This window comes from Gastrolobium bilobum, unplaced genomic scaffold (genome assembly GCF_033153095.1).
Source record: "Gastrolobium bilobum isolate Gb01-03AN ecotype WA unplaced genomic scaffold, APGP_CSIRO_Gbil_v1 utg31536, whole genome shotgun sequence".
In the NCBI taxonomy this organism is placed as follows: Eukaryota; Viridiplantae; Streptophyta; class Magnoliopsida; order Fabales; family Fabaceae; genus Gastrolobium; species Gastrolobium bilobum.
Window position 1 is genome coordinate 64,845 of NW_026899677.1, and position 26,851 is coordinate 91,695.

Below are 26,851 nucleotides of genomic sequence, written 5' to 3' on the forward strand. Positions count from 1 at the left end.
ATTCGAATACTCCACGAGTAGTATTCGAATACTCTAGCTCTCCAGAAAGTATTCGATTACTTTCACTAAAGTATTCGAATACTCACAAGTATCCGAATACTTTTCCCTCCAGTATCCGAATACATCTGTATCCGAATACCAAACCTGTAACACCCTCTCTTGTATGCATCCAAGAGAGTTGTTTGCTAAGCGGAATTAGAGTTTGTTCGTCATATTTTAACTACTGAAAAATCATTTTCTTGTTGCTTATAAAAGACTTATACTTGAAATTGAGTTCCTTACACAAATCAGAGTACGCTTTCAAAATTTCTTAAGTTGCTGAAAATATTATTTTCCTGTCAGACCTTGCTGTCTTTAAAAATTCGTATAAAATCAAGTTTTCAAAATCCCATTGTAACTTTTTTGTAATCACAAAACTAGACACGTGGGGCTTCGCGTGCATATTAAATAATAACAAATCGGAGGTCGTTTGCCCCTCGAAACAGAACTCGCAAAGTGCTCGAAAGACTGTTAAAAAACCAACACTTAAATAACACGTCAGAAGTTGTTTTCGCAAACGTTTCTAGAATTTGTTTCCAAAATATTTGCTGATCATAAAAGTCTTAAAACAGTAATAAAATCACAATCTAACAGTAATCCAAACTTCTCAAATTAATACAGTTATCCATCAAATAAACAGCAACAGTAAAAGTCCAAACAGCAGCACATAACAGCAGATATTCATATAATCATGTCTTCATATGCTCTTCCGTCCTCCTGCCATTTTTTAAAAATAGCAGCCCCAAAGGGGTGAGAAAAATCCCAGTAGTGTGGCAACAAAACCAGTAATGCAACAGTACTAACTAAATACAGAATTACAAAGCAGTCGCATCATCAGTTCAAATCCGACAAATACTAATTATAATCATAGTGCGTATATAACGCCAGAAGTTATATGAATTAATTAATCATTAATTACACTATAAATACCATCGATGATTTCCGTCTATATATCAATGATTGAGATGTGATGTAAGACTTGTTAGTCTTACACTGGTATAAAAAATACATGCCCAAATATATATATATATATATATATATATATATATATATATATATATATATATGGGGCAGGATATTCTTACACCGGTGTAAGAGTTAGAAGTCTTACACTCAATCTTGAGCATTGATCCACTTGTACCTAATGGCTCAAATTACTAAAAAATTAGAGTCCTTAGATATAAGTGGGATCAACGATCAAGATTGAGAGTGTAACTTACACTGGTGTAAAATGATCCTAACCCTATATATATATATATAGATAGATAGATATAGGTAGGATCCTTTAACATCAGTGTCAAATTTCAAATTTAACACTTCATTTAAAGATAAAAAAGATCAACGACTATGATTTGCAAGCATGTGACACCATTGATCTTTTTTGATCTAATGACTCTCTAGTGAGGTGTCAAAGAATCCTGCCTCATATATATATATATATATATATATATATATATATATATATATATCGCGGCATTGAGGTGTTTCTCCTCATGCAGCCTCATTTTCATAATCGTCCATCAATCATCAATCTATAAAATTTATTAACATAAAATAAATTAACCAAACAGAAAAAAAAAAAAAGAAGAACATAAGGATACTCATTTCACAAGCATTTGTACAATTTGAGCTGTGACTAGTGTAATAATATATCGTACATGCATAAAAGGATAGAACGACATATTATTAAATTAACTTATTATCATGTGATTCCATTTATCACCTTCCTCCATTCCACCAACTCAACTCCAAAAATTCCCATATTGGTGGTACTCACAAATGACTTTGAACCCTTTCTTCTCTCTATCTTTATTTCTTATTCCTATGATAAATTTATGAAATGCAGCAAGCATTAGGATTTTCATCACTGAAGAGCTGAGGAGGTGGGATTCGTTCAATGGAATAATAGAGTGGAGGGTATTCGTAATAGTACATCATCCTCTTCATGCCTTGCTCATCAATGTTAACCACCAACCTGTTGTCTTCTTTCTTGGCTTCTTCTTTGCCTTCTTCACCATTCTTTTCCTCTTTGTTCTCATTCTTATTGTCACCACCCTCTTCTTTCTTGGGTTCCTCTGTTGGTTTCTCCTCTTGTTTCTTCTCTTCAGGTTTAGCCTCTTCTGCTGCAGGTTTCTCAGCTTCTTTACTCTCTTCTTTCTTTTCTGGTTCAGGTTCTGGCTGGGGAACTATTTTGGCTTGCTTTTTGGTGCGTCTATAGACATAATCCACTAGCTTGTTTGCATCCATGGTTCCTGTCACAATAACCTTCCCTGTGCTAAACTCTGTCACTGCTGTTTGAACTCCTACATTAATGAACATAGTTTTTCACATTAACAAACATATAAACATATACATATGGAATGAATCAAATAGTAGTACACTATTTTGTCCAATACGGAAGAGCTCAGAGCCAAAACGATGAGACTAATTAGATGATTTGATTTTTGAGACGTGGTTTATACAAGGCTATCATTCAATCATTAAGCACAATTAGTTAGTTAAGTGGCAACCCTCTTCATGAAAAGAAAGTGTTGAAAAGGAATTTTGTTGGATGAAAGTCATGAATTGTTATTAAATCTGTTTCTTTTTTAATTGTATGTGTAAGAGTTGAAGTTTTTTCATCACTTTTAGCTGACAAAATTTGGCCATCACAACATCATCTTTATGGAAATCTCTTCACTCCCCCTACAATTTCTTTATCTTTTTGAGGTGCAATCTGAAGCAGGACATGGACCGTGGGGCCCTAGTCACATAATCACCGATCACTTTGCAGAAAAGAATGCCACGTTATGTGCTGACATGGCAATATGTGATGGATACAAAGCATGAAAGGATGGACATACCCAAATTCCGGAGTGCTGATTCATGCTTTATGGGATTCCCTTGTAATATTTTATTGTTAAATGGTTCATGAAGTTGGTTTAATTTGTTGTAATCACTACACTGCATTTGGCACCACAAAATTTAATCATAAAGAAAGAAGCTGTCTATTTCTTTACCTTCGCTAACCCGTCCTTTCTCAATGACAACGACAATGTAGCCATCATATTGAAATCAAGAAATAAACGGTACCTCTCATTTGGAGTATCTTCCTCTTGAGTTGCTCAGCACAGGCCTCACAGTGCATGTTTACATTAAGTTCCACAGTTTCTGGTCCACTAACCTGAAACACAAACAATCACCCATTGTTGATTAACTGTTTAACATGTAATTAGCTTTCCTTTTTTTTCTTGGTCTCAACCAAAAAAGAGGAAAATATTTATGATACCTGAGAATTAACAACTTGTGGTATAGGTTCTCCTTCTGCAGCAGGCAATGGAGATATAACTTTAGCTCTTCTCTTTGTTTTGTTGGTAATGTAATTACAGATCGCATGAGGCTCCACAATACCCTTTATGGTCACTTCATTTTTAGCCATGTTAGTTGCCACTCCCTCAACTCCTAGTAGAAGATAAATACAGAAGAAAATGAGTTCACATGCATGAATGACATTTGGAAACTAAAATTAAAAGAGACGTGTAACATATTTGAACCTCTCATTTTCTTAATGTATCTCTCAATTTTCTTGGCACATCCTCCACAATGCAAGTCCACAAACAACACACATGGGGATGGTGGTTTCGGCTCTTCTTTCTTCTCCTCTGCTGGCTTTTCCTCTTTATTCTCCTCCGGCTTGACTTCAGCCTTGGGGTGTTCCTACTCAATGTAAAAAAATCAAACAAACCCAATAAGCACTAGGACTAATGCAGACCCAGCTATAACAAAGTTTAGTAAGAAAAATATCATAATGCCAAGAGAAGGGTTTCATCACCTGTTTTGCTTCCTCGCCCATTTGCTATATGAATGGAGAATGATACAAATCACAAATCTGAATATGGGAAAAAGTGCTTAAACATACAAATGATGGGGGGGGGGGGGGGGGGGAGAGTTAACAATTAAAGAGAGAAGTGAATGATAATATAAGGGAAGGAGTAGGAGTGTAAGATAGATGGCCGGTGGGAAAGTTAAAATGAGTGATTCCTGATCACATGCAATGTCACTAACTGCACAAAGAACAACAACCTCTTAGTCAAGGTGTGTTTGGTACAGGTATTTCAAAAGAATTACTGGTAAACCCAATTACAATGTTTGGTAGAAAGAATAAAAACAAGTTCTCGGATATTCAAAGATTACCGGTAATTTGATTTATAAAAAAAAATCACTATTCAGATTTCCAAAAGTAATATGGTAATTCAGAATACCAAGTAAAAGGAAAACACAACAATAATTTTTGAGACAAAAATATCCTGACACACATAAAAACCTAGACTCAATCTATTAATTAGTAAAAGTAAAAATAGTTTGGGGTTATTTTTGTAAAATAACCTCATATTCCAAGTCATATTTTGTTCTAAACCAAACATGGAATCAATAATCTTTATCCAATATTCTCTGTAATATTTTGGCGAACCAAACACATTTTTCATAAGATTTCAAGTAAACTCAATTTATATTATATTATCATTAATCGTGATTTCCGAATACCAAAAAATTTCTCTTGTACCAAATACAACCTTACTTTAATATTTCTTTTCAATGTTCAAAGAAAGGGGTGAAGCAAATTTATAAATAGACAAAGGGGGATTAACAGTGAGGCCAAGTGGGTAAGAGATAGAAAATAGTTTCATTCTCCACCGACTGGTAGATAAATCATAAGGTGGTGAAGTGTCATTCTGTCAGAGATGCATGGTGGCATATGTGTCAGCGTAGGACCTAATCAAGACAACCTGGACACCTACCTAGGTGTGGATCTGTAGTGTCAGCACCTATTCTCAATCTGATAAACCAATTTTACACTTGGTATTTATTTTTTGTTTTCCTCTAATTTAATCTATATGCAATATAAAAGTTATTATACTATATGACAATTTTTCTTTTAATTTTAAAGCTTTCTTTTTATTATATAACTTTTTAAGTTTATAGTTTTTTTTTTTTATTTCTAACCTCTTAAATTTTTTATTTTTAAAAATAACTATCAATTATATATTAATAAAATTTCTTTAAAAATGTTATTTTTTTTTATAAATTTATAAAAAAAAATTCTTTCGATTTTAATATTATAAATTCTAATTTTTAAATTTTTAATGTGAGTCTTTTTATTATGTTTTATATAATCATAAGGATATTTAACACTTTTAACTGAAAATTATCTTTAAAATATTTTGACTATAATATTTTCTTTAAATAAAATAAACTAATTCAAATATGCAATACATATCTATCCATTGCATAAAGAATTCATAATCATAAATGTTTAATTTATAAATTTGTTCTAAGCAAATAACAATGCACCACCTAAACTAAAATAATTAACCATGTAGTACTATTTAACTTGTTAAACAGTTTATTAGATTACTCTAAATTAAATTGGAAGTTGGTTCTGCAGTTAACAGGGGTGGCGTAAGCTTCGAAGTGGGGATTTAGCATAAGTCCAAGAACAGATTTAACTTATTTCCCTTAAAGAATGCGTTTGAGTAATTTAATATTATTGAGAATCTTTACCTGCTAACAGCATAACTGCAGCCATTTTAAATTATTGGTTCATTATTTAAAATTTGTACTTGTTTCCTGCTGATTAATCAGTCTTCCCCCATTAAGCACCAGCCATGTATAACTTGCTTATACTATAAATTTCTTCCTTTTACCTAAGTTCAAATTAATATATCTTCGTGAAAGAAAAATTGCCATTAAGATTTATTGAAGATAAGATTAAGATTAAGCATTTATTTCATAGAGAAATTACACATCGAATATGACTAGAGCTCGTCCAATCAAATGAGAGAGAGAGTAAGTGGAAATAAATTGCTCATATTTATTTATCGTACTTAGGCTTATACTTGGGGTATGTGTCTACTCAAATAATTAGTAGTTAGTTATGAAGCACCGACACTTCAAAAACGTGTCGTGTCCGACACTTTCCGACACTCACGACACTCTGACACTCTAATACTCGTTGCAAAGACTCAAAAAAGGTTCAAAGGTTACGTTGCATTGCATTTTGAGTTCCAACTATTAGATTCGTTAGATTACGTTTACGATTTTATTAAGTTTAATATAAACATTTGAGATATCTTATGTTTCTTTGCAAAATTGATTGGTATTAGAAGTTTAGTTTTATTTTTTTGTTAAATTATTGAATACTAAATATAATATACACTACATAAATTAAAAATATTATATAATATCAAAACGTGTCTTAACGTGTCAAAATTTAACATCTTTTAGAATTAACGTGTCAGAGTGTCGTGTCATGTCGTATCTCGTGTCCCGTGTCGATGTGGGCGCAACATAGGTCCTTACCACTTGAAAAATGATATTTAAACATTCCCTGAATTATACATGAGTTTGACCATATAGTATAAGTTAATAAGCAAGATTTCATGAATTTGTGGTCACAGATATTTGAGATTTATTAAAATGAAATTAGTTGATCATTTACTTTTATACGAATTAGAGCTTAAGCAACGCATTTCTCGTTGTCATGACATATGATTGGGATGGATTAGAGAAATCACTTTTCATTTTGCGTGTAAAAACTAATCCAAGAAAGTTGATCTCCACGTGGGCTGTTGGTGACCTTTTATAGTTTCTATGACAAAGCTTTGTCTTTGTTATGTATATTTTTCACTTCCTTGCAACCTTGCAGAATGGACCATGAAATGCCTCCTTTTTTATTTTATGTACCAGTCAATCTGTTCTTCGTCTATTACATGTAGTAACCAAATACTATATACCAAAAAGTGATGCGGCAAGCTTTCCATTGAACATTAAATGTCGTATGCATACCAAACTATGATAACAATTTTGATTGGTTAATTTCTTCTTCAATCATCTCCTAGCCAATCAGGCCCTTTACAAGGAAACCTAAAAGCCAATCTTTTCTAAACTGGGTTGTTCTCAATACCTCATTAGAAAAGCTTTTGACTTCATTACTACATCCTTTTGGAACAATGAAGAGAGAGGAGCTCCAACTTACTAGGTATATATAGTAACACACGTGGAGATGACTCATCCTTGTGCACTAAGAAGACTCCTTTTACTCCCCCATGGTTAGTTTGTTGAAAGATTAATAAATTCCACCAACCAACACATCTTCTACCTGATGCAAAGATAAGCAAAGTCCAGCCAAAATGGACTACAACCCAAGTGAATTTAAGTTGACGTTAGTTGATTAACTTTCTACCTATTATATAATATAAAGGGAGAAAGTAGATTTTGAACATGTGGGTGGGTGTCTAAACATTGAAAGGAAAGCTGATTAAGGGATTCTAATAAGTATGGCCCTTTCTATTATTAGCTTGGTCGGTTAAGAAGAATCTGGAGGGTTGCTTAGCTTGATCAGTAAAGCAATTATACGTACTCAACCACTCATTCTCTTTCTTGGTGGTACAAAATTTTATGTATCTATTCACAATTCATAATTGCATTATGAAATTATGATAAGATTTTGAGACTCTTGACGTCTTGTCATTTGCTCATCAGAATCATTGCTTTATAGTGGACACTTATTCAGCTTGTGAAACAGTTACCTAATGGGAAAATATCTTGTGTCCACTCTGTTATTTTCAGTTAAAAGGAGCAAATTAAAGCAGAATGATTAATGAAGACTAGAAGGTAGGACCTGGTCTAAGGGCAGCCTCAAGGTTACTGGGCTTCATCGAATATTGTAGCCATCAGTTTTTGATTAATAAATTATGCGAAAATCTTGATTTTTCCTTTTTTACCTTTTCTCATTAGAATTTAAACTACTCCTACATATATATTAAGTATGATGTGCGTTTATCCCTATCAGAACCTTTAATTAATGAATTATAAACTTGAATACTGAACTATTATGTGGTATTTATCGCCATTAAGATATCTCATCATAGGTTTACAATTATAGTGTTCTTGTATTATCCATCACAAAGCAAGAACAGTTGAGTGCCTGTCATTAATTTATGTTAACAATGTTCTTGTATTAAACATGCAGAATCATCTGCTGGTTCTTTGATGGCGGTTTTCTTTCTTCTTCCTTTTTTTTTTATTTTTTATATTAGCTTTTAGCATGTGAACTTTGAATTGCTTTTGAAGCAAAGATCTCCAATTTCTGTATGATTACATGACTGAAATCTCAACGACCAAAAACATTGAGGTAAGGTACAAATCATTGAGAAATGCATTATTGAATATTGAAGACACGAGTACTAACACATCATACTATTACATGAAAAATATATGAAACATTATTGGAGAATCTAATGGAACATAAAAGCATTATTGAGAGCTGGCCGCTTACTTATTAGTTTTTTACAATACATTCACTGCAAAAACAAGGAAAAGAGATGAGGGGATATAGTCAAGATGCTGAAGTACATTGTTTCATCTATGAAGGTACCTAGTATTGTTGTAATGTGAAGTATATTATTTAGCCTATTAAATGATTACTCAATTATACTTTTCCACAATGTTTTAGGTTAATTAATATCATATATATACGAGTGCAATGAACATATGGGCGCACGGATTTGTGTCGCGGCGTTTCTAAAATCACTAGTTCTATGGCTAGAACATACATAATAACAACTAATCAGCAATTTTATGAAGAAAATTGTACATTTATCTTGTGCATAGGACATTCAATCCGTGAAGCACCAATAATAAGTTGAATTTTAATTAACATTGTAGTGTTAATGCTCTTGGAAAGATAAATTTACCAAGACTTCGACCTATATCAATCAACCGGGTGCAAAAGATAAAACATGGGCTAATTCGAATAATCTCCAACCCACTTTTACTGGGATGAGTTGATATTTTATAAGCCCAAAACTAGCCAATCGTGTAATGGGCCAGCCAGATTTTGCTGAGTACTAATATGTGTTGTCCGAAGGGGCTCAAATCTCTTAAACGTGCTATCATGATTTCGATCATAGGATTCATGCGTATACCATTAGGAGAGACCCATGCCTTTGCGCCTGTCCTTGGGAGATTAATCTCTCGTCTAGTTTTATATATATATATATATATTTTTTTTTGGTAAGCAGTTTTTTTTTTTTTTATATATTTTACCCACATTTATGTTTTCTCATATTAAGAATATTAATTTGAATTGATTTGGCCTTTTACATTTACCTTTACCTTTGGATCTTTTTCAATTTCCACTATATTTAACCCATCCTAATTGTATTTATAGATATTTGCTATCTTAAAGCATATTAAAAAATGACCTATCATTCATGTACTGCAACAACAAAAAATGGCATTACTAATATTTTTGTTGTCAATCCTTAAATTGCTTTGTTTAGGAATCGAATCATATTTTTTTTAATCCTGATAATCTGCTCATTGACAGATGACATAGTCAGCTTACTGATTGTATCACTTATTTGAATAATTTATTTGAATATTTAGAATATTAAACTTATAATAGAGATTTAGCATATTTTTCTTTTATTTTGAAAATTCTCTATCACATTTAATGCATTTATGTTTTTCAATATTGAGAATCTCATTTGCCTTAAAGGCAAAATAAATATTTTAACCCAGATTTAATGCATATTAATTACATTTATATGTTTTCTATATGAAAACCTCAATTATAGCAAGAACGTATAATGTCACCGCAAATTGTCACGTGCTTATATATACTTTATTTTTAATATTTTATTTTGAGTAATTAGGAGAATATATCATTATATTTTTTAACAACTCTATAATTTCTATTTAATATTTTACTTAATTACTTAAAAAAAGTATTTATTCTTGCTCTTTTTGGTGGTTATCAGTTCTCATCTCACCCGACTTTAGTGCAGCAATGAGTACTTGCAAAAATATTTTACACTTAAATTAGTGAAGTTTCAAGGTTTTCAGTGTAAAAACAAAGGCAAAAAGGACACAAAATAAAAAATTGTAAAGACATTTACGTATTTATTATTTCAACATTTTTTTATAAATAATAATAATAATAATTAAGTGATTGACCTTATCATTAATTAAAGTTGAAATATCAAAATATACATGGAGTGAGTACAATCTGATATAATACATTAATAACTTAAAATTATTTCCATCTTCACATATGTAGACAGAGACAGAATTAGGACGTAAATGTATAAAAAATTAACTATAATTAAATAAAAAAAATAAATATAAAAAATATCTATCTAATTATATGCTAATAAAATGATTATATTCGGATAATGCATTTGCATACCATTTTGTTGTTGGTGTAGAGCACTGTACAACTGGACAAGTGGATGATGATGATGGGCTTTCTTTGACTAGATGGAAAATGGTGTTGGGCCCAATAAATAAAAGCGGGCCGTTGAATTGAGGGACGTGATTTTTGAAAACCAAAAATCACCTTAGGATAAAGGTGTGGATATGGGCCATATGGCGAATCCAACGGCAGTCCACAGAGACAGAGAACCGAGGTCGGATGGTTCCCGAGTGACCTTAGTCAGTTTATGTTATCTTGTTCTCATTACTGCTACAAAAACCTAAAACCCCACTTTCTTCTCTTACTACTTCATTCTCACCCAACCTCTAACCTACCTCTCTCAAATCAACAACCTCATTTCCACTGATCGATCATGTCTAACTTCAAGAGCATGGTAATACTCATTGCTCTTGTTTTCTTAAGGGTGTTTGGTAGGAGAGAATTTTTTTGCGATTTTCAGAAGAAATGATAGTAGTAATCTTATTTATGATACAACGTTTTTGAAAAAAAAAATTCAGAAATCTAATTTTTGTCGGGACTTTGTTTTGTTTACAATTTCCTTCCAAAATATCATTCAAGAATACTACGAAAATTTTGATAATATTTTACAATAATTGAGGCTTGACAAGTACCTACCAATGTCCCATAAGATTCTGAAGCCCTTCCCCACTCCAACTTTACTCGTGACGAAGATGAGTAACAATAAATTACTATTGAAAGATGGATATAGAATATAATTCATTGTTGGTCATGGCAAAAATGAATTATATTCTAAATCTATCTTTTAATAATAACTCTTCTTCATTGTCGTCATGCGTAGGATATTTTCATAGAAACCATGCAATATGAAAAATTTACACAATTTGTTACAAAGTAAGATTTCCCTTCACATACCTCACAACCTTTGTGTATGGTAAGGCATGTTACAAAACTGGTGTAAATTTTTTGAATTGTATCATTTTTATGGAAATATCTCACGCATGACGCCAAGGAAGGGGAGTTATTACTGAATGATGGATTTAGAATATAATTCATTGTTCCATGATGACAAAGAAAAGGAAATATCATATACATGACGACATGGAAAGGGAAATATCTTACACATGGTTTCTGTGTAACCCTTTATCCTATGGTCTGAGAATTTATGTTATTTATACGTAACCCTTCATCCCATGTCTTATTTTCATTATTTCTAATAATTTTCACAAGCATAAGATTGTAATTTCACTATATAGGAGAATCTGAACTCAAGGTACATGCGATGACGCATATGTTGTTACAACAAATGAGGCATATCTTGTCCTAGTTATTAATTTAAATAATTGCAATGAACTAAAATAAAATTATGGTGGTTTTGACTGTAAGGTTACATTTTTCAGGAATATAACGCTATAAAGTTTCAAATATGTACGCTTCCGGGAATGTATTTCATTTGATTAAATAATTGTGCATTATGAGTTGGTCTAATTTACTATTATGTGAAAATAATATTAATCTATATTTATTTATTTTCTGAGAATACATATTTTATAGGATTTGGTGCCTGACGGCGATGGATTCAAGGCATGTATTGACATAAATAACAAGGCAAATAAAAATGAGCTGAAAAATTAAATGAAACTAGAAGATATGCTTGCAATCGTGATAAAGCGATATAATGAAGATATGGACAAAATATTGCAAGACCAGGTTAACCATTGGTTGCAGGAGCACAATCAAAATTACACGTAAAGAAATGCAAATTTATTTTGAGGTATTATTACTTCCAACCTTTTATTAATTGATCTCCTTTTTTATTTTAGGTTAGTTAGAATTGGAACAAAAGTAAAGCTATGTAAGATATACAAATTTAGATTGAGGTAAAATTTAGTATTATAATATTTTTATAAAAATTATTTCTAACAAGTGTATTAATAACAAGTATTAATTAAGCAGTGGCGTGGATGCTCCCGGACAAGGACAACCCTACTTTCAAGAATAAAATTGACATTGTTAAATATAATAAAAGAAAAGAGCCTACGCGTAGAAGTAAAAGGTAGAGACATAAATAGACGAGTAGTAGGAGACGTCTACACAATTGGTGAGACGGGGACCTGTTATGTTCAGGGATAATTTTATATTTCAAATTATTTTTAGTCTTCGTATTTAATATTTTTAATTTCTCAAAAAATTTAATATCTTTAAAGAATAACATATATTGTCAATAATTGTATTAAATGTAGATGTGCGTCTAGATGCACTCCACTTTTTGTTTTGTTAGTGAGTAGGTTAGAGGATCAATTAGAGTTTTAATATATTAGAATATCTATCATTTACTTTGTCTATGCTCTCTTTCATTTATTAGGAAAGAATATTGCGTGGAGGACATGTATTCTATTATTTTTGGTATGTTGAAAGGGAAGATTTTTCAAAGGTAAGCACGTCTAACTTTTATCTATTTCATGTGTTTTGGACTGTCTTGAACTGATTGATATCATACTTTTTTGTGACTGAGATTAAATTTTTTGTTACAAAGTAAGATTTCTCTTCACATCCATCACCACCTTTGTGTATGGTAAAGCATGTTACAAAAATGGTGTAAATTTTTTGGATTGTATCATTTTTATGGGAATATCTCACGTATGACGCCAAGGAAGGGGAGTTAATATTGAATGATGGATTTAGAATATAATTCATTGTTGCATGACAATGAATGATGGATTTAGAATATAATTCATTGTTGCATGACGACAAAGAAATGGAAATATCTTATGCATGACGACATGTAAAGGGAAATATCTTACACATGATTTCTGTGTAACCCTTTATCCTATGGTCTGAGAATTTATGTTATTTATATGTAACCCTTCATCCCATGGCTTATTTTCATTATTTCTAATAAATTTCACAAGCATAAGATTGTAATTTCACTATATAGGATAATCTGAACTCAAGGTACACGTGAAGACGCATATGTTGTTACAACAAATGCGGCATATTTTGTCCTTGTTAATAATTTAAATAATTGCAATGAAAAATAAAATTATGGTGGTTTTGACTGTAATGTTACATTTTTCAGGAATATAACGCTATGCAATTTCAAATATGTACGCTTCCGGGAATGTATTTCATTTGATTAAATAATTGAGCATTATGAGTTGGTCTAATATACTATTATGTGGAAATAATATTAATCTATATTTATTTATTTTTTGAGAATACATATTTTATGGGATTTGTTCCCTGACGGCGATGGATTCAAGGCATGTATTGACATAAATAACAAGGCAAATAAAAATGAGATGAAAAATTAATGAAACGAGAAGATATGCCTGCAAACGTGATAAAGCGATATGATGAAGATATGGACACAATATTGCAAGACCAGGTTATCCATTAGCTGCAGGAGGCAGCACAATCAAAATTACAGTTAAAGAGATGCAAGTTTAATTTGAGGTATTTTTACTTCCAACCTTTTATTAATTGATGTCCTTTTTAATTTTAGGTTAGTTAGAATTGAAACAAAAGTAAAGCTATGTAAGATATACAAATTTAGATTGAGATACAATTTAGTATTATAATATTTTTATAAAAATTATTTCTAACAAGTGTATTAATAACAAGTATTAATTAAGCAGTGGCGTGTATGCTCCCGAACAAGGATAACCTACTTTCAAGAATAAAAAATGACATTGTTAAATATAATTAAAGAAAAGAGCCTACGCGTAGAAGTAAAAGGTAGAGACATAAATCGACGTGTAGTAGGAGACGTCTAAACAATTGGTGAGACAGAGACATGTTGTGTTCAGGTATAATTTTATATTTCAATTTAGTTTTATTCTTCGTATTTAATATTTTTAATTTCTCAAAAAAAAATTTATCTTTAGGGAATAACATATATTGTCAATAATTGTATTAAATGTAGATGTGCGTCTATATCCACTCCACTTTTTGTTTTGTTAGTGAGTAGGTTAGAGGATCAATTAGAGTTTTAATATATTGGAATATCTATCATTTACTTTGTCTATGCTCTCTTTCATTTATTAGGAAAGAATATTGCGTGGTGGACACGTATCCTATTATTTTTGGTATGTTGAAAGGGAAGATTTTGCAAAGGTAAGCACGTCTAACTTTTATCTATTTCATGTGTTTTGGACTGTCTTGAACTGATTGGGGTCATAATTTTTTGTTTCAAAGTAAGATTTCCCTTCACATCCCTCAACGCCTTTGTGTATGGTAAGGCATGTTACAAAAATGCTGTAAATTTTTCAGATTGTATCATTTTTATTGAAACATCTCACACATGACGCCAGGGAAGGAGAGTTATTATTGAATGATGGATTTTGAATATATGTTGTTACAACAAACGAGGCATATGTTGTCCTTGTTATTAATTTATATAATTGCAGTGAAAAATAAAATTATGGTGGTTTTGACTGTAATGTTACATTTTTCAGGAATATAACGCTATGAAGTTTCAAATATGTACGCTTTCGGGAATGTATTTCATTTGATTAAATAATTGTGCATTATGAGTTGGTCTAATTTACTATTATGTGAAAATAATATTAATCTATATTTATTTATTTTCTGAGAATACATATTTTATGGTATTTGGTGCCTGACGGCGATGGATTCAAGGCATGTATTGACATAAATAACAAGGAAAATAAAAATGAGTTGAAAAATTAATGAAACTAGAAGATATGCCTGCAAACGTGATAAAGCGATATGATGAAGATATGGAGAAAATATTGTAAGACCAGGTTATCCATTGGCTGCAGGAGGCAGCACAATCAAAATTAGAGGTAAAGAGATGCAAGTTTAATTTGAGGTATTATTACTTCCAACCTTTTATTAATTGATCTCCTTTTTTATTTTAGGTTAGTTAGAATTGGAACAAAAGTAAAGCTGTGTAAGATATACAAATTTAGATTGAGGTACAATTTAGTATTATAATATTTTTATAAAAATTATTTCCAACAAGTGTATTAATAACAAGTATTAATTAAGCAGTGGGGTGTATGCTCCCGAACAAGGACAACCTTACTTTCAAGAATAAAATTGACTTTGTTAAATATAATTAAAGAAAAGAGCCTACGCGTAGAAGTGAAAGGTAGAGACATAAATAGACGAGTAGTAGCAGACGTCTACACAATTGGTGAGACGGGGACCTGTTGTGTTCAGGTATAATTTTATATTTCAAATTATTATTATTCTTCGTATTTAATATTTGTAATTTCTCAAAAAATTTAATATCTTTAAAGAATAACATATATTGTCAATAATTGTATTAAATGTAGATGTGCGTCTAGATGCACTCCACTTTTTATTTTGTTAGTGAGTAGGTTAGAGGATCAATTAGAGTTTTAATATATTAGAATATCTATCATTTACTCTGTCTATGCCCTCTTTCATTTATTAGGAAAGAATATTGCGTGGAGGACATGTATTCTATTATTTTTGGTATGTTTAAAGTGAAGATTTTGCAAAGGTAAGCACGCCTAACTTTTATCTATTTCATGTGTTTTGGACTGTCTTGAACTGATTGGTATCATACTTTTTTGTGACTGACATTAAATTTTTTGTTACAAAGAAAGATTTCTCTTCACATCCCTCACCGCCTTTATGTATGGTAAGGCATGTTACAAAAATGGTGTAAATTTTTCGGATTGTATCATTTTTATGGGAATATCTCACGCATGACGCAAAGGAAGGGGAGTTATTATTGAATGATGGATTTAGAATATAATTCATTGTTGCATGACGACAAAGAAATGGAAATATCTTATGCATGACGACATCTAAAGGGAAATATCTTACAAAAGATTTCTGTGTAACCATTTATCCTATGGTCTGAGAATTTATGTTATTTATATGTAACCCTTCATCCCATGGCTTATTTTCATTATTTCTAATAATTTTCACAAGCATAAGATTGTTATTTCACTATATAGGAGAATCTGAACTCAAGGTACATGTGATGACGCATATGTTGTTACAATAAATGAGGCATATCTTGTCGTTGTTATTAATTTAAATAATTGCAATGGACTAAAATAAAATTATGGTGGTTTTGACTGTAAAGTTATATTTTTCTGGAATTTAACGCTATAAAGTTTCAATTATGTACGCTTCCGGGAATGTATTTCATTTGATTAAATAATTGTGTATTATGAGTTGGTCTAATTTACTATTATGTTAAAATAATATTAATCTATATTTATATATTTTCTGAGAATACATATTTTATGGGATTTGGTGCCTGACGGCGATGGATTCAAAGCATGTATTGACATAAATAACAAGGCAAATAAAAATGAGCGGAAAGATATGTCTGCAAACGTGATAAAGCGATATGATAAGGATATGGACAAAATATTGCAAGACCAGGTTAACCATTGGCTGTAGGAGCACAATCAAAATTACAGGTAAAGAGATGCAAATTTATCTTGAGGTATTATTACTTCCAACCTTTTATTAATTGATCTCCTTTTTCATTTTAGGTTAGTTAGAATTGGAACCAAAGTAAAGCTATGTAATATATACAAATTTAGATTGAGGTACAATTTAGTATTATAATATTTTTATAAAAATTATTTCTAACAAGTGTATTAATAACAAGTATTAATTAAGCAGAGGCATGGATGTTCCTGAACAAGGACAACCCTACTTTCAAGAATAAAAAATGACATTGCTAAATATAATTAAAGAAAAGAGTCTACGCATAGAAGAAAAAGGGAGAGACATAAATGGACGTGGAGTAGGAGACTTCTACACAATCGGTGAGACAGAGACATGTTGTGTTCAGGTATAATTTTATATTTTAAATTAGTTTTCTTCTTCGTATTTAATATTTGTAATTTCTCAAAAAATTTAATATCTTTAAGGAATAACATATATTGTCAATAATTGTATTAAATGTAGATGTGCGTCTAGATGCACTCCACTTTTTGTTTTGTTAGTGAGTAGGTTAGAGGATCAGTTAGAATTTTAATATATTAGAATATCTATCATTTACTTTGTCTATGCTCTCTTTCATTTATTAGGAAAGAATATTGCGTGGAGGACACGTATTTATTATTTTTGGTATGTTGAAAGGGAAGATTTTTCAAAGGTAAGCACGTCTAACTTTTATCTATTTCATGTGTTTTGGAGTGTCTTGAACTGATTGGTATCATAATTTTTTCTTACAAAGTAAGATTTCCCTTCACATCCCTCATCGCCTTTGTGTATGGTAAGACATGTTACAAAAATGGTGTAAATTTTTCAGTTTGTATCATTTTTATGAGAATATCTAACGCATGACGCCAAGGAAGGAGAGTTATTATTGAATGATGGATTTTGAATATAATTCGTTGTTGCATGACGATGAATGATGGATTTAGAATATAATTCATTGTTGCATGACGACAAAGAAATGGAAATATCTTATGCATGACGACATGTAAAGGGAAATATCTTACACATGATTTCTGTGTAACCCTTTATCCTATGGTCTGAGAAGTTATGTTATTTATATGTAACCCTTCATCCGATGGCTTCTTTTCATTATTTCTAATAATTTTCGCAAGCATAAGATTGTAATTTCACTATATAGGAGAATCTGAACTCAAGGTACACGTGAAGACGCATATGTTGTTACAACAAACGAGGCATATCTTGTCCTTGTTATTAATTTAAATAATTGCAATCAAAAATAAAATTATGGTGGTTTTGACTGTAATGTTACATTTTTCAGGAATATAACGCTATGAAGTTTCAAATATGTACGCTTCCGGGAATGTATTTCATTTGATTAAATAATTGTGCATTATGAGTTTGTCTAATTTACTATTATGTGAAAATAATATTAATCTATATTTATTTATTTTCTGAGAATACATATTTTATGGGATTTGGTGCCTGACGGCGATGGATTCAAAGCATGTATAGACATATATAACAAGGCAAATAAAAATGAGCTGAAAAATTAAATGAAACTAGAAGATATGCCTGCAAACATGATAAAGGGATATGATAAAGATATGGATAAAATATTACAAGACCAGGTTAACCATTGGCTGCAAAAGCACAGTCAAAATTACAGGTAAAGAGATGCAAATTTATCTTGAGGTATTATTACTTCCAACCTTTTATTAATTGATCTCCTTTTTCATTGTAGGTTAGTTAGAATTGGAACCAAATTAAAGCTATGTAATATATACAAATTTAGATTGAGGTACAATTTAGTATTATAATATTTTTATAAAAATTATTTCTAACAAGTGTATTAATAACAAGTATTAATTAAGCAGAGGCATGGATGTTCCTGAACAAGGACAACCCTACTTTCAAGAATAAAAAATGACATTGTTAAATATAATTAAAGAAAAGAGTCTACGCGTAGGAGAAAAAGGGAGAGACATAAATGGACGTGGAGTAGGAGACTTCTACACAATTGGTGAGACAGAGACATGTTGTGTTCAGGTATAATTTTATATTTTAAATTAGTTTTCTTCTTCGTATTTAATATTTGTAATTTCTCAAAAAAATTAATATCTTTAAGGAATAACATATATTGTAAATAATTGTATTAAATGTAGATGTGCGTCTAGATGCACTCCACTTTTTTGTTTTGTTAGTGAGTAGGTTAGAGGATTATATAGAATTTTAATATATTAGAATATCTATCATTTACTTTGTCTATGCTCTCTTTCATTTATTAGGAAAGAATATTGCGTGGAGGACACGTATTCTATTATTTTTGGTATGTTGAAAGGGAAGATTTTTCAAAGGTTATAACACCTCGAAAATCTAAATATGAATTTATATGAAATAATGTGAATTAAAAGGGAAGGATTTGTGAAAATCCGGAAATTAAGGCCAAACTGAGTGAAAAGGGCAATATGGTAATTTACCAAACACGTATCCCTAGGCATGAAAAATTGAGTAGAAGACCTCAAATGATAAAAATAATGCCGGAAATGGATTCAGGACGAAAAATCGAGTGAATAGGCAAGTTTTGAAAATTTTGATGAATAGTGATTTTACCGGTGTAAAAATACTGCGGTATAATGGTACCGATAAGAGTGAAATTTTTATCAGTATTTTTCGGAAACAAAAATATGTCATGAACCAGAAAAATATGTAGATTATGAATTTGTGATCGGAATTAGGTGATTGATCAAAGTTAAATCGCGTGTGGGACCCGCTCAACCCAAAACCCACTTAAGTGCCTTCATCTTCTCACAATCTCACGAACACTCTCTCTCTTCTTTCTCTCTTCCCCAGCGTGAAAAGCCGTCCCCTTCCCACCATTGATGAAGCTTTTTCCTTCCTTCCCCAAATCATCATTTCTTGGCCAAATATTTTGATCTTGGTGTTGAAATCCATTGGAAAACAAGTTCTAAATCCATTGGTGATACTCCTAAGCCTTGAAATCGCTTCCATGTGGAGTATTTGGCCTAGGTCAGTTTTGAGAAATTTGGAAAAGATGGTGTTCAAGGGGGCAATGGACCTCTTGTTGCTTGGAAAATCCTTGGAGGAGAGTCTAGCGTTGATTGTGAGTATATTTACATAATTTTTACGGTTGAATTCATTGATCAAAATATATGAACCCTATTCTTGTATTTATGGATTTGTGATGATAGGAAGCTCAAATGGAAAAATTACATTACTGATAATGTCTTAGAATGACTTGTTTGAGTTAGGAATGCTATGAAAATTCTAGTTGAAAATGTTGAAGTTTAACTTAGAAAATTGAGTGTCATGAAAGTGGAAAATGAGTTGAGTGAAAATAGAATGGTTAGTGGTTGTAGAATGTGGTAATATGATTGTTTGAGGTGTATGATTGTTGAATTGGTAATTGAGATGAGGTATTGATGAATGTGATGTTTAGGAACCTTTGATGATGTATGATGAATGGGGGTAGTTGGGAACCTCAAATGATGTTGCTCCTTTGGAGTTATATGCTTAAAATGCTAAATAATGATGATTCATGAAATAAAATTTATTGTGATGTTGGGATTCCATAACTTGGTGTATTTTGGTGGAAGTTGGTGAAAATGTGAAATGTGAACATGAATTGTGATGGTTGGGAAGGTTGGTAATGTGTAAATAATACGATTATATGATGAGTATGAGTGTGGAATTGGATTGAATACCCCTAGGTTGATGGGAATGTGAAATTCGACCTATTGAGGTCATTGGTGGGGTGATGGTGTAAAAATGATATAAGTGATGTTGTATGATGGCAATTGGGGCTTAAATGAATGGTAGGTTGATATGGTGTGGTTAATTGGCCAATGATGATGAATTAGGAAAGATAAGAGTAAATAACCTTGGCCTAAGTGATTCTAATTGATTAAGAATTGTGAAATTGATGTGTTATTATAAATGGTTGATGATCATGTTGTTGATCATATAGGTTGCCTCTCTCGGACGCTATAGAAGCGGAATTAAGCTTGGAGCTTACGTTGAGGAGCATTGGCTTCGGAATGAGGTAAACCTTTGGAACTTGGGTTTTATTCCCTCGTGTGTTCCACCACACCTAGTGGAAGGTTGTGGTTGGATTTGAAGCCTTTGATTATCTATAAATGTATGTTCATGCATTATTGACATGATTGTGTGACATGCTTGGAGCATGTTGTGTGATATAATTGTGATCTCTGGCCAGTAGATGTGTGTTGGTTTGGACTTCCGCTGGAGATATCCTTTGGGGATTCCGGTCGGGTTTTGCCGTGGAACCGACTCTGGGAGCGGTACCAGGATGATCCAAACGTGGGACTTCCGCTGGATAGGTCTCATGAGGAGTTCCAGTTGGGTTTTGCCATGGGGTCGTCTCAACCATGGGAGAGGCACCAGGAAGATTCTGGGAGTTATACGATGGGGTCCTTTAAGGGAATCCTGATGTGGATGTCCTTGGATTTGTGCCCAGTTGTTGTTGTGTGATATATGTATGTTATGCATTTTATATGATGATCATTGTATGCACATTGAGTGAGCCATGGGGTGGAGTGATCCTCTAGTACCCTTGGTTTACTGAGATATATTTGTATATCTCACCCCGCGTTTGGGGACATCATTTCAGGTCTTGCTGAGCATGGTGGATCTTCGGGCAAGAGGCCCGCTTAGTAGAGGAGTAGAGCGTGAGGTGCATTTGGAGAGCATGACATATTGAAGGATTCCATTTGATGTACATAGTATAGCATTTGATATTTTGGACTTAGGTTATGAACTTGTTGCATGCGGATATTGCCATGCTCTTGTATATTTATGACTATATGTTAAGTCCTTTAAAGTTGATGTATAGTTATGCCTCTTGTTATTTTTGTATTTTGAGTGAGCATGGGACTTGTCCATGGCCACATATTTGTATTTTGAGGCATTGGAAGACTTGAGTTATAAATAGACCATTGGTGGTGTAAAATGGCTATGATATTGTAAATGGTTGTAATGATGTATTGATTAATGAATATGCATGATGGAAGGGCTTAGAGCCTACGTTAATACTTATGTAAGGTGTATAATAAGTATCAAGGTGTTAGGAGTATGTTAGACCACTCATTTTGGGTCTTAAAAGCTGTCATCTGTCACTTTTACTGCATAGTAATCGATTACTTTTCACTGGTAATCGATTACCTGCAACAGGGGACGAAAAATTGAGCTTCTGTCTACCAAGTAATCGATTACCAGAGCATTGGTAATCGATTACCTAGTTCAGTAATCGATTACCAATCCTTGGTAATCGATTACCAGAAAACAGGGGAGCCCAATTTGAGGTTCTGACTTCTACAGTAACCTTTGGTAATCGATTACCTCAAGCATGGTAATCGATTACCACTGTGTTAAGGTTCAAAAATGTGTTTTCTAAAATCTAAAATAAATGGCATTGCTTAGAGGGATTATGTTTAGTAAGTTTTTAAGCTTCCGCGAGTTTTGCATTTACAATTATGGCGTTGTTTTAATTGATTACGGAAATGGTTAATGTTTAAAGAAAGGAATGTAATAAATGAAAAAGTTTACCCGTAATTTAATTAACTCAATTACTGTGATTGTAACTGCGCTTAATACCATATGCAATGATAACATTACCGGTACGTAACGGGCTGTTACATAAGCACGTCTAACTTTTATGTATTTCATGTGTTTTGGAGTGTCTTGAACTGATTGGTATCATAATTTTTTGTTACAAAGTAAGATTTCTCTTCACATCCCTCATCGCCTTTGTGTATGGTAAGGTCTGTTACAAAAATGGTGTAAATTTTTCGTATTGTATCATTTTTATGGGAATATCTCACGCATGACACCAAGGAAGGAGAGTTATTATTGAATGATGGATTTAGAATATAATTCGTTGTTGCATGATGACAAAGAAATGGAAATATCTTATGCATGAAGACATGTAAAGGGAAATATCTTACACATGATTTATGTGTAACCCTTTATCCTATGGTCTGAGAATTTATGTTATTTATATGTAACCCTTCATCCCATGGCTTATTTTCATTATTTCTAATAATTTTCACAAGCATAAGATTTTAATTTCACTATATAGGAGAATCTGAACTCAAGGTACACGTGAAGACGCATATGTTGTTACAACAAACGAGGCATATCTTGTCCTTGTTATTAATTTAAATAATTGCAATGAAAAATAAAATTATGGTGGTTTTGACTGTAATGTTACATTTTTCAGGAATATAACGCTATGAAGTTTCAAATATGTACGCTTCCGGGAATGTATTTCATTTGATTAAATAATTGTGCATTATGAGTTGGTCTAATTTACTATTATGTGAAAATAATATTAATCTATATTTATTTATTTTCTGAGAATACATATTTTATGGGATTTGGTGCCTGACGGCGATGTATTCAAAGCATGTATTGACATAAATAACAAGGCAAATAAAAATGAGCTGAAAAATTAAATGAAACTAGAAGATATGCCTGCAAACGTGATAAAGCGATATGATAAAGATATGGACAAAATATTGCAAGACCAGGTTAACCATTGGCTGCAAAAGCACAATCAAAATTACAGGTAAAGAGATGCAAATTTATCTTGAGGTATTATTACTTCCAACCTTTTATTAATTTATCTCCTTTTTTATTTTAGGTTAGTTAGAATTGGAAAAAAAGTAAAGCTACGTAAGATATACAAATTTAGATTGAGGTACAATTTAGTATTATAATATTTTTATAAAAATTATTTCTAACAAGTGTATTAATAACAAGTATTAATTAAGCAGTGGCGTGGATGCTCTCGAACAAGGACAACCCTACTTTCAAGAATAAAAAATGACATTGTTAAATATAATTAAAGAAAAGAGCCTACGCGTAGAAGTAAAAGGTAGAGACATAAATGGACGTGTAGTAGGAGATGTCTACAGAATTTGTGAGACAAAGACCTGTTGTGTTCAGGTATAATTTTATATTTTAAATTAGTTTTCTTCTTCGTATTTAATATTTGTAATTTCTCAAAAAATTTAATATCTTTAAGGAATAACATATATTGTCAATAATTGTATTAAATGTAGATGTGCGTCTAGATGCACTCCACTTTTTGTTTTGTTAGTGAGTAGGTTAGAGGATCAGTTAGAATTTTAATATATTAGAATATCTATCATTTACTTTGTCTATGCTCTCTTTCATTTATTAGGAAAGAATATTGCGTGGAGGACACGTATTCTATTATCTTTGGTATGTTGAATGGGAAGATTTTTCAAAGGTAAGCACGTATAACTTTTATCTATTTCATGTGTTTTAGAGTGTCTTGAACTGATTGGTATCATAATTTTTTGTTACAAAGTAAGATTTCCCTTCACATCCCTCATCGCCTTTGTGTATGGTAAGGCCTGTTACAAAAATGGTGTAAATTTTTCAGTTTGTATCATTTTTATGGGAATATCTAATGTATGACGACAAGAAGGAGAGTTATTATTGAATGATGAATTTTGAATATACTTCATTGTTGCATGACGATGAATGATGGATTTAGAATATAATTCATTGTTGCATGACGACAAAGAAATGGAAATATCTTATGCATGACGACATGTAAAGGGAAATATCTTACACATGATTTCTGTGTAACCCTTTATCCTATGGTCTGAGAATTTATGTTATTTATATGTAACCCTTCATCCCATGGCTTATTTTCATTATTTCTAATAATTTTCACAAGCATAAGATTGTAATTTCACTATATAGGAGAATCTGCACTCAATATACACGTGAAGACGCATATGTTGTTACAACAAACGAGGCATATGTTGTCCTTGTTATTAATTTAAATAATTGCAGTGAAAAATAAAATTATGGTTGTTTTGACTGTAATGTTACATTTTTCAGGAATATAACGCTATGAAGTTTCAAATATGAACGCTTCCGGGAATGTATTTCATTTGATTAAATAATTGTGCATTATGAGTTGGTCTAATTTACTATTATGTGAAAATAACATTAATCTATATTTATTTATTTTCTGATAATACATATTTTATGGGATTTGGTGCCTGACGGCGATGGCTTCAAAGCATGCATTGACATATATAACAAGGCAAATAAAAATGAGCTGAAAAATTAAATGAAACTAGAAGATATGCCTGCAAACATGATAAAGGGATATGATGAAGATATGGATAAAATATTACAAGACCAGGTTAACCATTGGTTGCAAAAGCACAGTCAAAATTACAGGTAAAGAGATGCAAATTTATCTTGAGGTATTATTACTTCCAACCTTTTATTAATTGATCTCCTTTTTCATTTTAGGTTAGTTAGAATTGGAACCAATGTAAAGCTATGTAATATATACAAATTTAGATTGAGGTACAATTTAGTATTATAATAATTTTATAAAAATTATTTCTAACAAGTGTATTAATAACAAGTATTAATTAAGCAGAGGCATGGATGTTCCTGAACAAGGACAACCCTACTTTCAAGAATAAAAAATGACATTGTTAAATATAATTAAAGAAAAAAGTCTACGCGTAGGAGAAAAAGGGAGAGACATAAATGGACGTGGAGTAGGAGACTTCTACACAATTGGTGAGACAGAGACATGTTGTGTTCAGGTATAATTTTATATTTTAAATTAGTTTTCTACTTCGTATTTAATCTTTGTAATTTCTCAAAAAAATTAATATCTTTAAGGAATAACATATATTGTCAATCATTTGGAGTGTCTTGAACGGATTGGTATCATAATTTTTTTGTTACAAAGTAAGATTTCCCTTCACATCCCTCATCGCCTTTGTGTACGGTAAGGCCTGTTACAAAAGTAGTGTAAATTTTTCGTATTGTATCATTTTTATGGGAATATCTCACGCATGACGCCAAGGAAGGAGTGTTAATATTGAATGATGGATTTAGAATATAATTCGTTGTTGCATGATGACAACGAAATGGAAATATCTTACGCATGAAGACATGTAAAGGGAAATATCTTACACATGATTTCTATGTAACCCTTTATCCTATGGTCTGAGAAGTTATGTTATTTATATGTAACCCTTCATCCCATGGCATATTTTCATTATTTCTAATAATTTTCACAAGCATAAGATTTTAATTTCACTATATAGGACAATCTAAACTCAAGGTACATGTGAAGATGCATATGTTGTTACAACAAATGAGGCATATCTTGTCCTTGTTATTAATTTAAATAATTGCAATGACAAATAAAATTATGGTGGTTTTGACTGTAATGTTACATTTTTCAGGAATATAACGCTATGAAGTTTCAAATATGTACGCTTCCGGGAATGTATTTCATTTGATTAAATAATTATGCATTATGAGTTGGTCTAATTTACTATTATGTGAAAATAATATTAATCTATATTTATTTATTTTCTTAGAATACATATTTTGTGGGATTTGGTGCCTGACGACGATGTATTCAAAACATGTATTGACATAAATAACAAGGCAAATAAAAATGAGCTGAAAAATTAAATGAAACTAGAAGATATGCCTGCAAACATGATAAAGAGATATGATGAAGATATGGAGAAAATAATGCAAGACCAGGTTAACCTTTGGCTGCAAAAGCACAATCAAAATTACAGGTAAAGATATGCAAATTTATCTTGAGGTATTATTACTTCCAACCTTTTATTAATTGATATCCTTTTTTATTTTAGGTTAGTTAGAATTGGAACAAAAGTAAAGCTATGTCAGATATACAAATTTAGATTGAGGTACAATTTAGTATTATAATATTTTTATAAAAATTAATTCTAACAAGTGTATTAATAACAAGTATTAATTAAGCAGTGGCGTGGATGCTCTCGAACAAGGACAACCCTCCTTTCAAGAATAAAAAATGACATTGTTAAATATAACTAAAGAAAAGAGCCTACGCGTAGAAGAAAAAGGGAGAGACCTAAATGGACGTGTAGTAGGAGACTTCTACACAGTTGGTGAGACAGAGACATTTTGTGTTTAGGTATAATTTTAAATTTTACATTAGTTTTCTTCTTTGTATTTAATACTTGTAATTTCTCAAAAAAATTAATATCTTTAAGGAATAACATATATTGTCAATAATTGTATTAAATGTAGATGTGCGTCTAGATGCACTCCACTTTTTGTTTTGTT

General features: G+C 31.5%; 1 protein-coding gene across 2 annotated transcripts; it reads right to left on the reverse strand.

Annotated features, from left to right (window-relative positions):
• Positions 1–1,869: 1,869 nt before the first annotated feature.
• Positions 1,870–3,871, reverse strand: LOC133292526 (heavy metal-associated isoprenylated plant protein 9-like). 2 transcript variants are annotated; one of them, XM_061490943.1, is made up of 5 exons: positions 3,851–3,871; positions 3,573–3,711; positions 3,308–3,480; positions 3,112–3,202; positions 1,870–2,342 (listed from the first exon to the last, which is right to left on the reverse strand). In XM_061490943.1, the coding sequence occupies exons 1-5, from the start codon at positions 3,869–3,871 to the stop codon at positions 1,873–1,875; spliced, it is 894 nt and encodes a 297-aa protein (XP_061346927.1). In that variant the 3' UTR covers positions 1,870–1,872. The 2 variants fall into 2 exon arrangements, with proteins under 2 accessions (XP_061346927.1, XP_061346926.1); XM_061490942.1 differs by having other exon boundaries at positions 3,573–3,735.
• Positions 3,872–26,851: the final 22,980 nt, after the last annotated feature.

Bases quoted from the DNA above. Each gene is read 5' to 3' on its own strand.
- LOC133292526 (XM_061490942.1), bottom strand. From the start codon at position 3,871: ATGGGCGAGGAAGCAAAACAG. The intron at 3,481-3,572 runs GTTCAAATATGT...ATCTTCTACTAG, and splicing joins ATACATTAAGAAAATGAGAG to GAGTTGAGGGAGTGGCAACT. The intron at 3,203-3,307 runs GTATCATAAATA...TTTGTGTTTCAG, and splicing joins CACAAGTTGTTAATTCTCAG to GTTAGTGGACCAGAAACTGT.